The sequence below is a fragment of the Saimiri boliviensis genome, chromosome 14 (assembly GCF_048565385.1).
Source record: "Saimiri boliviensis isolate mSaiBol1 chromosome 14, mSaiBol1.pri, whole genome shotgun sequence".
In the NCBI taxonomy this organism is placed as follows: Eukaryota; Metazoa; Chordata; class Mammalia; order Primates; family Cebidae; genus Saimiri; species Saimiri boliviensis.
The window spans coordinates 35,399,732-35,416,432 of NC_133462.1; the positions used below are offsets into that span (position 1 = coordinate 35,399,732).

Below are 16,701 nucleotides of genomic sequence, written 5' to 3' on the forward strand. Positions count from 1 at the left end.
GCAGGAGAATTGCTTGAACCTGGGAAGTGGAGGCTATAGTGAGCCAAGATCATGCCACTGTACTCCAGCCTGAGTAACAGAGTGAGACTCTGTCTCAGAAAATAAATAAAAAATAAAAAGAATATGAGATATTCATAGCTGAGTAGCTCTATGAAACCTCCCTGAAAAATGGGAAATAGCCAATAACCTTCCTTCATTTCTTCCTACCACCTTGTTTCAGTTCAAAATGGCTGTTTTATGGCTCAAGTGGCTGAATAGGCCTATGGTTCACACCTGTCCTAATAATCCAATCAAAGGTGCCCCGGACACACTCTTCATGTTCTCTTCCCAATATGTGTTTTCATCTTTGTAATACAGATACATTGAGAATTTTCCAAATCTGTAAGTTCTACTTCCTTCTTAACATTAAAAATTCAATCTCCATCACTGCTCTAATGTTTTACTACACAGTCAAGAACGCTGCTGCTTCTTCAACACTTCCTAGAAATATTACAAATTCAGTATCTACTTTCCTTACCTGTTAATTCTGTATTCCACACAACACTAGCACAGGAGCACATTTTCTGTCATATTACAGGATCATCTCCACTCCAATGAACAATAACATTATCTTCAATTCAACCTGAGACTTTCTCCTTTTCTTTTTTTGAGAGTCTCGCTCTGTTGTCCAGGCTGGAGTGCAGTGGTGTGATCTCAGCTCATTGCAACCTTTGCCTCCCGAGTTCAAGCAATTCTAATGCCTGAGCAGGTATACCACCACGCCTGGCTAATTTTTGTGGTTTTTTTTTTTTTTTTTTTTTTTGGAGACGGAGTTTCCCTCTTGTTACCCAGGCTGGAGTGCAATGGCGCGATCTCGGCTCACCGCAACCTCCGCCTCCTGGGTTCAAGCAATTCTCCTGCCTCAGCCTCCTGAGTAGCTGGGATTACAGGCACACACCACCATGCCCAGCTAATTTTTTGTATTTTTAGTAGAGACGGGGTTTCACCTTGTTGACCAGGATGGTCTCGATCTCTCGACCTCGTGATCCACCCGCCTCAGCCTCCCAAAGTGCTGGGATTACAGGCTTGAGCCACCGCGCCCGGCTAATTTTTGTATTTTTAGTAGAGATGGGGTTTCACAATGTTGGCCAGGCTGATCTAGAACTCCTAACCTCAAATGATCCACTCACCTCGGCCTCCCAAAGTGCAGGGATTACAGTTGTGAGCCACCGTACCCAGCCCCTCCTTTTTCTTTTTAATGGGGTCTTGCTCTGTTACCAAGGCTGGAGTACAGTGAAGTGATCATAACTCATTGCAGCCTCAAATTTCTAAGTTCAAGTGATCCTCCTGACTCTACCTCTCAGAGTTGGGAGGGATTACAGTTATGCACCACCATGCCCGGCCGATATTTGTATTTTTCTGTAGAGATGAGGTCTCACTATTGCCCAGGCTCATCTCAAACTCCTGGCCACAAATAACTCTCCCATCTCAGCCTCCCAAAGTGCTGAAATTGTAGGTGTGAGCCACTGCACCTGGCCAGGAGTATCTTAGATGATGGAACATAGTTTACAGTTCAGTTTCTCTGAGATAACTGAGTACAGTGTTGAGGAACACACAGAACAGCAAAGAAAAACCACTTCCAACAAAGAACTCAAAGACTTGCTGAAATCCTCCACACTGGTGATGATGATAATGATCCAGAAGACTGAGAAGAGGCACCGTGATCAACCTGGACACTTGAAAGATCTGCAGCATCTTTTCAATAGGCACAAGTATTTGAAAAGTTCCTTTGAGAAAACACAGCCTCCAGGTCACCAGAGAGATAACAAAATGGCCAAAACCACTGCAAGATGTGTTTGATGATTCAAATAAATAGAAAATACAGCTTTTCCTTTAACAATGTTTCTTTTTTTTTTCTTTTTTCTTTTTTTTTTTGAGACGGAGTTTCGCTCTTGTTACCCAGGCTGGAGTGCAATGGCGCGATCTCGGCTCACCGCAACCTCCGCCGCCTGGGTTCAGGCAATTCTCCTGCCTCAGCCTCCTGAGTAGCTGGGACTACAGGCATGCGCCACCATGCCCAGCTAATTTTTCGTATTTTTAGTAGAGACGGGGTTTCACCATGTTCACCAGGATGGTCTCGACCTCTTGACCTTGTGATCCGCCCGCCTCGGCCTCCCAAAGTGCTGGGATTACAGGCTTGAGCCACCGCGCCCGGCTTCCTTTAACAATGTTTCTAACTAAAGCATCTACAATTATGAAGACTGAAACTTCGGCCAGGCACAGTGGCTCACGCCAATGTCAGCACTTTGGGAGGCAAGGGCGGGTGGATCACCTGAGGTCAGAATTTCAAGACCAGCGTGGCCACCATGGTGAAACCCTGTCTCTGCTACAGATAAACAAATTAGCAGGGCATGGTGGGGTGTGACTGTAATCCCAGCTACTAGGGAGGCTGAGGCAGAATTGCTTGAACCTGAGAGGTGGAGGTTGCAGAGAGCTGAGATCTCACCAACGCACCCCAGCCTGGGCAACAGAGTGAGACTCCATCTCAAAAAAAAAAAAAAAAAAAAAAAAAAAGAGTAAAACATCATTGCTGAAATTTTCAGCCCTCAAACACCACAAATCCAACATCTGTGTTACTGACCTTCCACCAAAGAGGCAACTTCTGCATCGGATGTTGATTCTTCTAGCAGATGATCCTCCTGATGTCCTGTTACAAACTTCAAGTTAAACTGATGTCCCATGATTTATCTACACTGCCACATATCTCAGCACCTCAAAATATTGCAGCTTTAGGAACCACAGAGCAATCACCATATGAGGGTTATCAAGAAAGAGCCAGGGATTAGGAGAGTGTTAAAACACACTTTCACCGGGCGCGGTGGCTCACGCCTATAATCTTAGCACTTTGGGAGGCCGAGGTGGGTGGATCACCTGAGGTCAGGAGTTCAAGACCAGCCTGGCCATCATGGTGAAACCCCATCTTTAGAAAAAAAACAAAAACAAAAACACACTTTCAGGCCATTAAATGAAACCAATCCACAACTGTTTTTTTGTTTTTCCCAAAGGGCCAACAGCCTTCCAAGCTGAGAGCCTCAGAGGCCAACAGCTTTTGGGCTGAGGGCCTTTTTTAAAAAAAAAAAAATTGTTGGCTGGGTACTGTGAGTCACGTCTGCAATCCCAGCCCTTTGGGAGGCTGAGGTGGGCGGATCGTGAGGTCAGGAGTTCAAGACCAGTCTGGGCAACATATCACAGCTACTTGGAGAGCTGAGGCAGGAGAACCATGTGAGCCCAGGAGGAGGAGACTGCAGTGAGCCAAGATCACACCATTGCACTCCAACCCAGGCAAAAGTGTGAGGCTCCATATCAGGGGGAAAAAAAAAGAAGGAAATATTTCATTGTAGCGAGCATATACTATTATGTGCTATAGAGATGGACCTGTGATGGTTGTCTGTATTAAACATCTACAGATGTTTTTTCTTGTCAGAATTCCTGAAATAACACAACGAAACAACCATTTTCATATTATTTACAATGCATTAGACATTATAGATAACCTAGAGATGATTTAAAGTGTACAGGAGGATGTGCTCAGATTCTAGGAAAATATACCATTTTATATAAAGAACATGAGCATATTCAAATTTAGATATTCTGAAGAAGTGCTGCAACCAATCCTCTGAGAAAAATGGCAGTATTTCAGAGAAACAGAAACTAGACAAGGCTTTACCCCATTCTTTTTTTTTGAGATGGAGTTTCGCTCATGTTACCCTGGCTGGAGTGCAATGGCGCGATCTTGGCTCACTGCAACCTCTGCCTCCTGGGTTCAGGCAATTCTCCTGCCTCAGCCTCCTGAGTAGCTGGGATTACAGGCATACACCACCATGCCCAGCTGATTTTTTTTTTGTATTGTTAGTAGAGACAGGATTTCACCATGTTGACCAGGATGGTCTCGATCTCTTGACCTCGTGATCCACCCACCTCGGCCTCCCAAAGTGCTGGGATTACAGGCGTGAGCCACCGCGCCCGGCAACCCCATTCTTTACATTCACAGTTTCTATCCAGAGTAAATTATTTCATGTATCTAAAATACACAAGGACTAACAAATCTTTTTCCATGTTTCTTACAGTTACGAGGTAAATCATGATCGTGTCACATCAAGCGCCTTCAAACATCTGAGAGAGAAAGGAAAGGCTCCCATGTTCCTAACATCATTATCTCAAGTGTGAGTTCCTTCATGGTCTCAGAAGGTAGTAGAAGAGCAAAATTATTTACTTTTTTTTTTTTTTTTTTGAGATGGAGTCTCACTGTGTCACCAGGCTGGAGTGCAGTGGCGTTCTCAGGTCACCGCAACCTCATATCCTGGCTTCAAGTAATTCTTGTGCCCCAGCCTCCTGAGCAGCAGCATTTGCCACAACGCCTAGCTAATTTTTGTATTTTTAGTAGAGACAGGGTTTCACCATCTTGGCCAGGCTGGTCTTGAACTCCTGACCTCATGATCCACCTGCCTTGGCTTTCCAAAGTGCTGGGATTACAGCCTTGAGGCACCATGCATGGCCTTTTAAAATATCCATACACCTTTTCTCTGCTGTGAGTTTTTTCATGTCGTTGAAGGGAACTGTGATTAACAGAAGGCTTTCCCACATTCCTTACACTCAAAGTTTCTCTGCAGTATGGGTAATTTTATGTCTACAAAAAGGAATGAGATAACTGAAGGCTTTCCCACATTCCTAACATTCATAAGGCTTCTCTGCAGTATGGGCAATTTTATGTTTATGCAAACAAATAATGATGAGTGAAGGCTTTCCCCCAGTCCCCACATTCATATGGCTTCTCTCCAGTGTGAATTTTTATGTCCTTGAAGTGAACTGTAGTATCTGAAGGCTTTCCCCCATTACTGACATTCATACGGTTTCTCTCCAGTGTGAATTATTTCATGTCTTCGAACGGAACAGGGACAACGAAAGGCTTTCCCACATTGCTGACATGCATAGGGTTTCTCACCACTGTGAATCCTTTCATGATATTGAAAGGAACTTAGAAAAGCAAAGGCTCTCCCACACTGCTTACATTCATAGGGCTTCTCTCCAGTGTGAATTCTTGCATGTGTTCGAATGGAACTGGAACTATTAAAAGCTTTCCCACATTGCTTACATTCATACGGTTTCTCTCCAGTGTGAATTCTTGCATGTTTTCTAATGTAACTGGAATTACTAAAGGCTTTCCCACATTGCTGACATTCATACGGTTTCTCTCCAGTGTGATTTCTTATATATGTGTTCGAATGGACCTGGAATGACGAAAGGCTTTCCCACATTGCTTACATTCATACTGCTTCTCCCTGGTGTGCGTTCTTTCATCATGTCTGTGAAAGTCACTGAGAAACTCAAAGGCTTTCCCACATTCATTACATTTATATGGCTTCTGTCCAGTATGAGATCTTACATGCGTGAGATATAAACTGAGATTATCAAAGGCTTTCCCACAAATACATGTATAAGGTCCATCTCCACTGTGCATTACCCTGTGACTTTGAACAGTTTGGAAAGAAATGAAAGTTTTTTCCCATTTCTTACAATCATAGACTTTCTCTCCAGTGTGAGGCTTTTCACGTGTTTGAAAGGAGTGGAGACAGCTGAAGGTTTCCACACACTGCTTACATTTATGTGGCTTCTCTCCATGTTCCTGACATTCATATGGCTTGTGTCCAGTGTCAGTGCTGATGCAGCAATTCAGAGATGAATGATCCATGTTGCCTTCTGCGCACACATGGCTTTCACATGGTTTTACCTCAGGAAAAGTCTTCTTGTTCATTATAGCATCTGGAATAATGCTGAAAGTTTCATCACATTGACCGTCTTTACATTCACAGAGTCTCTCTGCCATATGATTTCTATAAGAAATAAGAAGCACATTACAAAGGGTTTGTTAATAAATAATTTTATATTTATTAGCAGGCATTTGTTTTACATATTTTACATTATTGTGAGAAATGTAGGCTTTACGCCATCTGAATTGCTTGAAAGTAAGTGGACTGAATTCTCAGCAAAGGGGCTCCATTATAGCTGAGAGGTGGTTTCTTTTTTCCTTTTTTTTTTTTTACTATAGGTAGTAGGTGGTTTCTTTTTTCTTTCTTTTTTTTTTTTTTTCTGAAAGATGATCTCACTCTTTTGCCCAGGCTGTAATGCAGTGGTGTGATGACACTTCACTGGAGCCTCCACATTCCAGACTCAGGCAATCCTCCTACCTCAGCCTCCCAAGTAGCTGGGCCCACAGGCATGCACCACCACAACTAGCTAATTTTTTTATTTCTTGTAATGATGAGTTCTCATTGCATTGCCTAGGCTGGTCTCAAACTCCTGGGCTCAAGCAGTTCTCCTATTTGGACTCCAAAAGTACTGAGATTACAAGCATGATCCACCACATCTGGCCACTATGGGGTTTCTTTTTTTTTTGCAATGGAGTTTTGCTTGTTACCCAGGCTGGAGTGCAATGGCGCAATCTCAGCTCACCACAACCTCCGCCTCCTGGGTTCAGGCAATTCTCCTGTCTCAGCCTCCTGAGTAGCTGGGATTACAGGCACGCGCCACCATGCCCAGCTAATGTTTTGTATTTTTAGTAGAGATGGGGTTTCACCATGTTGACCAGGATGGTCTCGATCTCTTGACCTCGTGATCCACCCGCCTCAGCCTCCCAAAGTGCTGGGATTACAGGCTTGAGCCACCGCGCCCGGCACTATGGGGTTTCTTAATGATGCTTCCAAGGCAACTATTTTGCAAACACTGAATGTCTATATCACATTGAACTATATATTTTGGGAGAAAACTGTCGTGGACCATCCGGGACGGGTAGACACGTCTGCCCGGGGTCTCTCGACCTGCAAGAGGGTCCCAATACCTGGAAGAGGGAGTACGCCTGGAAAATTAATAAAGACAGAGAGAGAGAAAGCGAGGCGTCTGGAGGGCTGATAGGCTGTGCCTAAACAGCAAATTTTATTTTTCAAAGGCCAGGAATAAATACACTTTCTTGGCTCTGGTTTATGTCATAGCAAGAGGAAATGCAAATGTATGCCTCACATGGCCTATACAATAGAGAAGTCAGATATGCAATCAGTGGTTGTAAAAAGTAACAGAATTTCCTACAATCACAAAGTTTGTTTGCATCCAAACATTATTCACAAAGCTTGTTTACATCCAAACATCATTCCTCCTGGCTGCAGGTATCTCTGGTTTGACCTTGTTTTAGAACTGAGATGTGAAAAGGTTTTTTTTTGGTTTTGCTCATCAGAATATCTTTTAATCGGGTTCTCCTTTGTCTACTCCTGACTCAGCTTAACTCAACTTCCCCATTCAGGAATCTCTGAGTCAGGAATCAAAGCCATCCCTTATGGTGGCTGGATGTTGAGACCACCGTTATCTAGGGTACAAGGCAGTCAGGTAAGGTTTAAGGCTTATTCTTAAAGAGTCATAAAAAGGTTAAAAGCAGGAACCCGTTGCCGGCAGGGGGTCACTCGGTCTAGCAGCAACGCATAGTTTTAGGCCCAAACGATATTGTGGTTGCTATTAGAAACTGATCATTCATCTTTAAGTTCCTGTATTTCCAGATAGCTCGACTGCCTCCAGTAGGAAACTGTGTTTGGGATCAAACTCACCGTATAGTGAGACTCACGCCTTTTGGGGGTCTCACACGGGAATGTTCCCCACAGAAAACAATCTAAAAATTAACAAATTTAAGCTGGGCTGCTTCACATTGCTTCCTTGTTCTTTAAAATTCCATCGGGCACAGTGGCTCATGCCTGTAATCCTAGCATTTTGGGTGGCCAGGAAAGGAAGATGACTTGATTCCAGGGGTTCAAGGCTGCAGTGAGCTATGAGTATGCCCCTGCCCTCTAGCCTATGTGACAGAGTAAGCCCTTCTCAAATAAAGAAATACATAAGTAAACAAATACAATTTCCTATCATTCTAACACTATCTCAAGAGACACGGCTTTATGTTGTAAATGGAAATTACCTTGGGATTTCTTCTGGAATCTTTGCAATGATATTCAGTGTTCTGGCCTTGCCATATTATTCCTAAAATGTAGACCCATAAGAGTCATCATAAATTATTACAAAATTATAAAAACATTTTTAGATTCTATGTTCATGGGACACTGTGGCCATGCCTGACTTATTCAACAAGGTATTATTGACCCTTGAACAAAATGGGCTTGAGGCCAGGTGCAGTGGCTCATGCCTGTAATCCCAGCACTTTGAGAGGCTGAGGTGGGCAGATCACCTCAGGCTGGATGTTGAGACCACCTTGACCAACATGGAGAAAACCTGTCTCTACTGAAAATACAAAAAATTAGCTGAGTGTGGTGGTGAGCACCTGTAATCCCAGCTGCTCGAGAGACTGAGGCAGGAGAATTGCTTGAACCCGGGAGGCAGAGGTTGTAGTGAGGTTAAATCGAACCATTACACTCCAGCTTGAGCAACAAGAGCGAAACTCTGTCTGAAAAAAAAAAGTGGAGGAGGGACCTTGAATGGCTTAGGTTTTTTTTTTTTTTTTTTTTTTTTTTGAGACGGAGTTTCGCTCTTGTTACCCAGGCTGGAGTGCAATGGCGCGATCTCGGCTCACCACAACCTCCGCCTCCTGGGTTCAGGCAATTCTCCTGCCTCAGCCTCCCGAGTAGCTGGGATTACAGGCACCTGCCACCATGCCCAGCTAATTTTTTGTATTTTTAGTAGAGACGGGGTTTCACCATGTTGACCAGGATGGTCTCAATCTCTTGACCTTGTGATCCACCCGCCTCGGCCTCCCAAAGTGCTGGGATTACAGGCTTGAGCCACCGCGCCCGGCCTGGCATAGGTTTAATCATATGTAGACTTTATCAACCTCAGCTACCTCAGCGGGAACAAGACCAACCCTTCCTCTTTTTCAGGCTACTCAATGTCTTTATTTGTTTTTTTTTTTTTTTTTTTTTTTTCCAGACAGTCTCGCTCTGTAGCCCAGGCTGGAGTGCAGTGGCACATTCTCAGCTCACTGCAACCTCCGCCTCCCGGGTTCAAGCGATTCTCCTGCCCCAGTCTCCTGAGTAGCTAGGATTACAGGCATGTGGCATCACGTCCAGCTAATTTTGTATTTTTACTAGAGGTGGGCTTCACTGTATTGGTCAGGCTGGTCTCAAACTCCTGATCTCATAATCCACCCACCTCAGCCTCCCAAAGTTCAGGTATTGCAGGCGTGAGCAACCGTGCCCAGCAAAAAGGATTCCTTTAGGATGATCCACTTAATAGCCAATATGTTTTTACTTCCTTATGATTTTCTTGAACATTTCATTTCTCTAGCTTACTTTATTGTAAGAATACCAAATATAATACACCAAACAGGCCAGGCATTTTGGCTTATATATATAATCCCAGCATTTAGGGATAAGGCAGGAGGACTGCTTGAGGCCAGGAGTTTGAGACCAGCCTGGGCAACATGCCAAGACCCCCCATCTCCAAAAAAAATAATTTAAAAATCAGCCCAGCGTGGTGGAACTTGTCTGCAGTCACAGCCACTCCAGAGTCTGCGGCAGAAGGACTGCTTGAGCCCAGGAGTTTGACGTTGTAGTGAGCTATGATCATGCCCTACACTCCAGCCTCAGTAGCAAAGTGAGAAACTATCCTAATATATACTTATACAAACACACCAACATACAAAATGTGTATTACTTGACTGGTTATGTTACTCAAAAGGCTTCCATTACCAGGCATGCACTACCAAGGCTGGTTAATTTTTGTATTTGTAGTAGAGATGGGGTCTCATTACATTGGCCAGGTTGGTCTTGAACTTCTGACCTCAAGTGATCCACCCACCTTGGCCTCCCAAACGACTAGGATTGCAGGTGTCAGCCACTGCACCTGCCCAGCCTACCATGTATTCCCTACCATGCTCCAAATCACTGAACAGTGTAGACGACCAAGAAACACTTGTTATCTAATTGACTCAGTTAAAAAATGACGTCATCCTTACCTACAGACATCAGGTTATTGATGGTTTCCTGTATCACATCTCTGTAGAGATGCTTCTGGGAAGAATCCAGCAGAGCCCACTCCTCCTGGGTAAAGTTCACAGCCACATCCTCAAAGGTCACTGAGTCCTGAAACATCCCACATAGCAGAAAAGGAAGGCTAAGACTGACAGCTCTAGGAGTCTACACTCACGGTAGAAGAAGTTCACAAAATGGTATAGACTCTACAAATTTATTAAATGTCTCATCCTCTATCTATATTTTCTCCAACACAGCAGTTCTGATGCTAGAACTCAACATATTCAGTAAAGTGACAGCCAAGATGAACAAGCCTCTCATTCGCGATTTCAGGACGTGAGATATGCTGCCTGGATCACCTCTAGTGTCTCTCTGCATCTGTACTATCTCTGGGTCTATACTGACTCTCATGATAACGTCCTACTACGTGTTGTCTATAAGAGACAACATTGGCAAGGTGCGGTGGTTCATGCCTTTAATCCTAGTACTTTTGGAGGCTGGGGTGGACACATCACAAGCTCAAGAGATGGAGACCATCCTGGGCAACATGGTGAAACCCTGTCTCTACTAAATACAAAAATTAGCTGGGTGTGGTGGCGTGTGCCTGTACTCCCAGCTACTTGGGAGACTGAGGCGTAAGAATCATTTGAACCCGGAAGCTGGAGGTTGCAGTGAGCCAAGATTGTGCCCCTACACTCCAGGCTGGAAACAGAGCAAGACTCCACGTCAAAAAAAAAAAAAGAGAGAGACAATATTAGCAGTTCTGAGACAACATATCCCTACACATGCTTACTTAGAAATTTGGGCTATGATGATATCTCACAGCCAGATTGAAGGAGAGCTGCATCAATATAGCAAAGAAAAGAACCTGTGTATGCCTCAACTACTTATTCAAACAGTATAACATTTGCCACTGGGCCTAGTGGCTCACGCCTATAATGCAAGCACTTCGGGAAGCTGAGACGAGAGGACTGCTTGAACTCAGGAGTTCAAGACAAGCCTGGGCAACATGGTGAAACCCCATCCCTACTTTAAAAAAAAAAAAAAAAATTGGCCGGGCGCGGTGGCTCAAGCCTGTAATCCCAGCAGTTTGGGAGGCCAAGGCGGGTGGATCACAAGGTCAAGAGATCGAGACCATCCTGGTCAACATGGTGAAACCCCGTCTCTACTAAAAATACAAAAAATTATCTGGGCATGGTGGCGCGTGCCTGTAATCCCAGCTACTCAGGAGGCTGAGGCAGGAGAACTGCCTGAACCCAGGAGGCGGAGGTTGCGGTGAGCCGAGATCGCGCCATTGCACTCCAGCCTGGGTAACAAGAGTGAAACTCCGTCTCAAAAAAAAAAAAAAAAAAAAAAAAAAATCGCCGGGCATGGTGGTTCATGCCTGTAATCCCAGCACTTTGGGAGGCCAAGGCAGGTGGATCACGAGGTCAAGAGATCGAGACCATCCTGGTCAACATGGTGAAACCCTGTCTCTACTAAAAATACAAAAAATTAGCTGGGCATGGTGGTGTGTGCCTGTAATCCCAGCTACTCAGGAAGCTGAGGCAGGAGAATTGCCTGAACCCAGGAGGCGGAGGTTGCAGTGAGCCGAGATCATGCTATTGCACTCCAGCCTGGGTAACAAAAGCGAAACTCCGTTTCAAAAAAAAAAAATCAGCTGGGCATAGTGGTGCACATCTGTAGTCCCAGCTACTCAGGAGCCTGAGGCAGAAGAATCACTTGAACCTGGAAGGCGCAGGCTGCAGTGAGCTGAGATCATGCCAGCGCACTACAACCTGGTGACAGAGCGAGACTCTGTCACACACACACACACACACACACACACACAAATCTCTAAGCACTATGTATCTAATGAGTGACCTTGGTATGTAACATTTCACATGTTCTGTCAGCACTTGTTACCCGGGTGATTCAGCCCATCCTATGTGATTACAATAAGAGAACAGCTGGAAGCTGATAACTGGGTTTTGTAGATTAAATTTAATAAAGTATAACAAAAGGCTAATGAAATGTATTTCATCATCTTAAAGAAAAAATTTTAAATATTTTATTAGGTAACAAAGGAGAATGAAAGATAGGGAAAGATTATACACATTCTTCTAAAGAGCTGCATGTAGGCCGGGCATGGTGGCTCACACCTACAATTCCAGCACTTTAGGAGGCTGACGTGGGTGGATCATCTGAGGTCAGGAAGTCGAGACCACTCTGACCAATACTGTGACACCCGTCTCTACTAAAAGTACAAAAATTAGGCATGGTGGCGTGTGCCTGCTGTCCCAGCTGCTTGGGAAGCTGAGGCAGGAGAACTGCTTGAACCCAGGAGGCAGAGACGGCAGTGAGCCGAGATCACACGACTACACTCCAGCCTTGGCGACAAAGCAACACTGAGTCTTCAAACAAAAAACAAAAGGAAGGCAGGGCAAAGTGGCTCAAGCCTGCAATCCCAGCACTTTGGGAGGCCGAGGCGGGTGGATCACGAGGTCAAGAGATCGAGACCATCCTGGTCAACATGGTGAAACCCAGTCTCTACTAAAAATACAAAAAATTAGCTGGGCATGATGGTGCGTGCCTGTAATCCCAGCTACTCAGGAGGCTGAGGCAGGAGAGTTGCCTGAACCCAGGAGGCGGAGGTTGCGGTGAGCCGAGATCGCGCCATTGCACTCCAGCCTGGGTAACAAGAGCGAAACTCCATCTCAAAAACAAAAATAAAAACAAAAACAAAACAAAAGGAACTGCATGTCACCAAGGTGTCATTTCTCATGAATATTTATAAAATTCCCTGAATCATTAAAACAGACCTCTTAGTAGTCAATAAAAGCTACTTAAACAAAACAAATGGAGGTAACAAATATATAAAATTGCTAAAAATCTTCTAAACCAGAAAGTGGCAGTTTACCTAATATATATGAAAGTATAATATTCAACACACCACACTGTTGACAGAGATGAACAAAAAGAGAAGTGAAAAATGGTAGAATAGGACAGTCGTAGTGGCCTGTTACAGCATTTTATTTGCAAATATTGTATTTATTTTATTTGCAAATATTATCTTTGTATACTCCAATTTCTCCTGGAACTACAAAAAGTCTAAAATAAGGCTCTCTTCTGTTTCAACTATACCGAAATCTAACTGGGGTCAAAAATTGTCATTAGGCCGTGCACAGTGGCTCATGCCTGTAATCCAAGTACTTTGGAGGCCAAGGCGGGCAGATCACCTGAGGTCAGGAGTTCAAGACCAGCCTGATCAACATGGTGAAACCCTGTCTTATTTTTTAAAAAAATAAAAATAAAAATAAAATAAAAATTGTCATGGACTACATGAAAAAAAATGTTGTCAATGGAGGGGCATGGTGATTCATGCCTGTAATCCCAGCACTTTGGGAGGCTGAGGCGGGTGGATCACAAGGTCAGGAGTTCTAGACCAGCCTGGCCAAGATGGTAAAACCCTGTCTTTACTAAAAATACAAAAATTTCGGTGGCTCAAGCCTGTATTCCCAGCACTTTGGGAGGCCGAGGCGGGTGGATCACAAGGTCGAGAGATCGAGACCAACCTGGTCAACATGGTGAAACCCCGTCTCTACTAAAAATACAAAAAATTAGCTGGGCATGGTGGCGCGTGCCTATAATCCCAGCTACTCAGGAGGCTGAGGCAGGAGAATTGCCTGAACCCAGGAGGCGGAAGTTGCGGTGAGCCAAGATCGCGCCATTGCACTCCAGCCTGGGTAACAAGAGCGAAACTTCGTCTCAAAAAAAAAAAAAAAAAAATTTGCCAGACATCGTGGGGCATACCTGTAATCCCAACTACTTGGGAGGCTGAGACAAAGAACTGCTTGAATCCAGGGGGCAGAGGCTGCAGTGAGTAATATTCTCACATTAACAATAGTAACTCTTGAAATCCATGAGCATGGGCTATCTTTATTTATGTCTTCCATAATTTGTTTATTCGAGATGGAGACTTGCTCTGTCACCAGGCTGCAGTGCAGTGGCCCAGTGGTGCAATGTTGCCTCACTGTAACCTCTGCCTCTTGGGTTGAAGTGATTCTCCTGCCTCAGCCTCCTGAGTAGCTGGGACTACAGGCGTGCACCACCATGCCTGGCTAATTTTTGTATTTTTACTAGAAATGGGGTTTCACCATGTTGGCCAGGCTAGTCTCAAACTCCTGAACTCGTGATCCGCCCACTTCAGCCTCCCAACCTGCCGGGATTTACAGGCATGAGCCACCACTCCTGGCCAGAAGTGAGTTTTAAAAATATTTATTTTTTAGCCGGGCACGGTGGCTCAAGCCTGTAATCCCAGCACTTTGGGAGGTCGAGGCAGGTGGATCACGAGGTTAAGAGATCGAGACCATCCTGGTCAACATGGTGAAACCCCGTCTCTACTAAAAATACAAAAAACTAGCTGGGCGTGGTGGTGTGTGCCTGTAATCCCAGCTACTCAGGAGGCTGAGGCAGGAGAATTGCCTGAGGCCAGGAGACGGAGGTTGCGGTGAGCCGAGATCGCGCCATTGCACTCCAGCCTGGGTAACAAGAGCGAAACTCTGTCTCAAAAAAAAATAATAATAATAATTTATTTTTTACCCTAGGCTTGTCAGTCAACAGAACTGAGTTTTTAAAATAGTATTCTTAAACAATCAAAGGAAGGGACAACAAATTCTTCATTCTGTTATTCCTGTCTGATCTAATATATAAATGTGTCTTCAAAATAATAATCTCAACAGTGCACTAGGTGGTTATAGATTCTAACAGGTCAAAGGAATGACAATAGTGTTCCATGGAATGGGACAGACATGTAGAATACTGTGTAACATACCAGGAGTACCCTCAAAACCAGCACAGTGTTACTTGAAACTAAAGGTCTATTAGTTGTAAACGCATACTACAAACTCTAGGGAATTCCCTGATAAAACTGAGGAAATGAGTAGGTTGATATGCTAATAGAGAGAAAACAGAATCACATGGAATAGTCAATTACAACTACAGAAGGTGGCTGGGTGCCATGGCTCACACCTGTAATCCCAGCACTTTGGGAGGCCAAGGTGGGTGGATCACTTGAGGTCAGGAGTTCAAGACCAGCCTGGCCAACATGGTGAAACCCCGTCTCTACTAAAAATACAAAATTAGCGGGGCATGCTGGCATGCGCCTGTGTACCAGCTACTTGGGAGACTGAAGCACAAGAATCGTTTGAACCCAGAAGGAGGTGAAGGTTGCAGTGAGATGAGATCACGGCACTACACTCCAAGCTGGGCAACAGAGGGAGACTGTGTCTCAAAAAACAAACGAACAAGCAAAAACTACAGAAGGTAGAAAAAGAGAAAGTTTCAAAAAGAGCAGTGAACAATTACACATATATATTAATATATCAATTACCACTTTAAATCATTATTATACACAAAAGAAAGAGACAGATTGACAAAGCAGATTAAAGAAACAAGGGTCAGTAATGTGTACAAGAAAATCATTTCGAACAGAAAGATATGGACAGATGAAATAAAAAGGTATGCAAAAAGATAACCCATTCTAACACGAAGCAAAAGAAACGTGCAACAGTTATATAAAGTTCGGACAAATCACATTTTAAATCAAGGAAAATGGCAAGGAATTTGCCTCATAATTGCTTTTTGTTGTTGATGTTGTTGTTTGCTGGTTGGTTGGTTTTGAGATGGATTCTCGCTCTGTCATCCAGGCTGGAGTGCAATGGCGCGAGCGGCGTGTGTTTGAAACAAAGCCTGGGGGATGAAGACGTGACATTGCTGTGGTCAGCTGAAGAGAGGAGGTCACCTCTGTAAATCCGGAAACCCAGGGATTTGCCGGCAGCCCTAAGAGAAGCTAGGCCGGGACCACAGTCACGGGTTTGAGACCCTGCTTCGAATATATCTGGAAATCTCAGGAAAAACCCGAGCCCCCGGAGACAAAGGAGGAACTGGGGACCCCACAGACCGCTCCTCCCACACGAGCCCCACACCTGAGGCGAATTCCCCCATGACACTCCCGCAGCCCGGCACAATCTGGGGAGACGCTGGGCTGCGGGCGTGGAGTTGCCCTGAGAGGGTTCCAAGGCCGGGGACGCAGTTGTCGCGCAAGGACGGGACAGGACGCCCGGGGCACAGGCAGCCGGACCAGACCCACCTTGCGGCCGAGGGGACCGAGGGCCGAGCTGCGCCAGGGGACTCCAGGTCCCAGACCCCAAAGAAAACGGTGGGGAGAAACGGGTCCCACAAGAGCCGGTTCCAACCAGCCATGCCCTGTCTTGGCACTCTCAGCCTCGCACACTCACCATTTCCCGGCTTCTATGGTGCCCCGGGTCCTCCCTCCACCTCCTGCTGCCAGCACAGGTCCCAGCGCAAGCGAGCAGGGAGGCGAGGGAAACCAGGTGAAAAGACTGCGAGGTTCTTCAACTACGCAAACTGCCCTCGGCAGCGCGCCTAATCTGATTGACAGTTCTCACGACTCCGCCCGGCGGCTCTGATTGGATAGTTCCCAAGTCCTACTCCCTCTGCACTGAGTGACACAAGTGATCTCCCAGTGCTGGGAGGAACCGGATGAACGGACTCCAGACACAGCCTTTGGCAGGGCGTAGTCGGGGAGTGATTCCTTCCTGGGCAGTGACCTGACCCCTCCCAGGTAATATTTGCATTTTAAAAAATTTTTCTGCCAGTAGTCTGGGGGCCCTTCCAGCTTCTTCCTACTGGATTGGGGGTCACAGCT

At 45.2% G+C, this 16,701-nt stretch overlaps 1 protein-coding gene across 1 annotated transcript in view; it reads right to left on the reverse strand.

Annotated features, from left to right (window-relative positions):
- LOC101049866 (zinc finger protein 441-like) overlaps window positions 1-16,419 on the reverse strand; it is a 71,868-nt gene extending 55,449 nt beyond the window's left edge. Inside the window, 7 exon segments of the mRNA XM_074385694.1 lie at window positions 2,621-5,249; window positions 5,252-5,810; window positions 5,848-5,870; window positions 7,988-8,049; window positions 9,977-10,103; window positions 15,601-15,722; window positions 16,271-16,419. Coding sequence (XP_074241795.1) covers window positions 4,872-5,249; window positions 5,252-5,810; window positions 5,848-5,870; window positions 7,988-8,049; window positions 9,977-10,103; window positions 15,601-15,675 — 1,224 coding nt within the window. The 5' untranslated portion in view covers window positions 15,676-15,722; window positions 16,271-16,419 and the 3' untranslated portion in view covers window positions 2,621-4,871.
- Window positions 16,420-16,701: the final 282 nt, after the last annotated feature.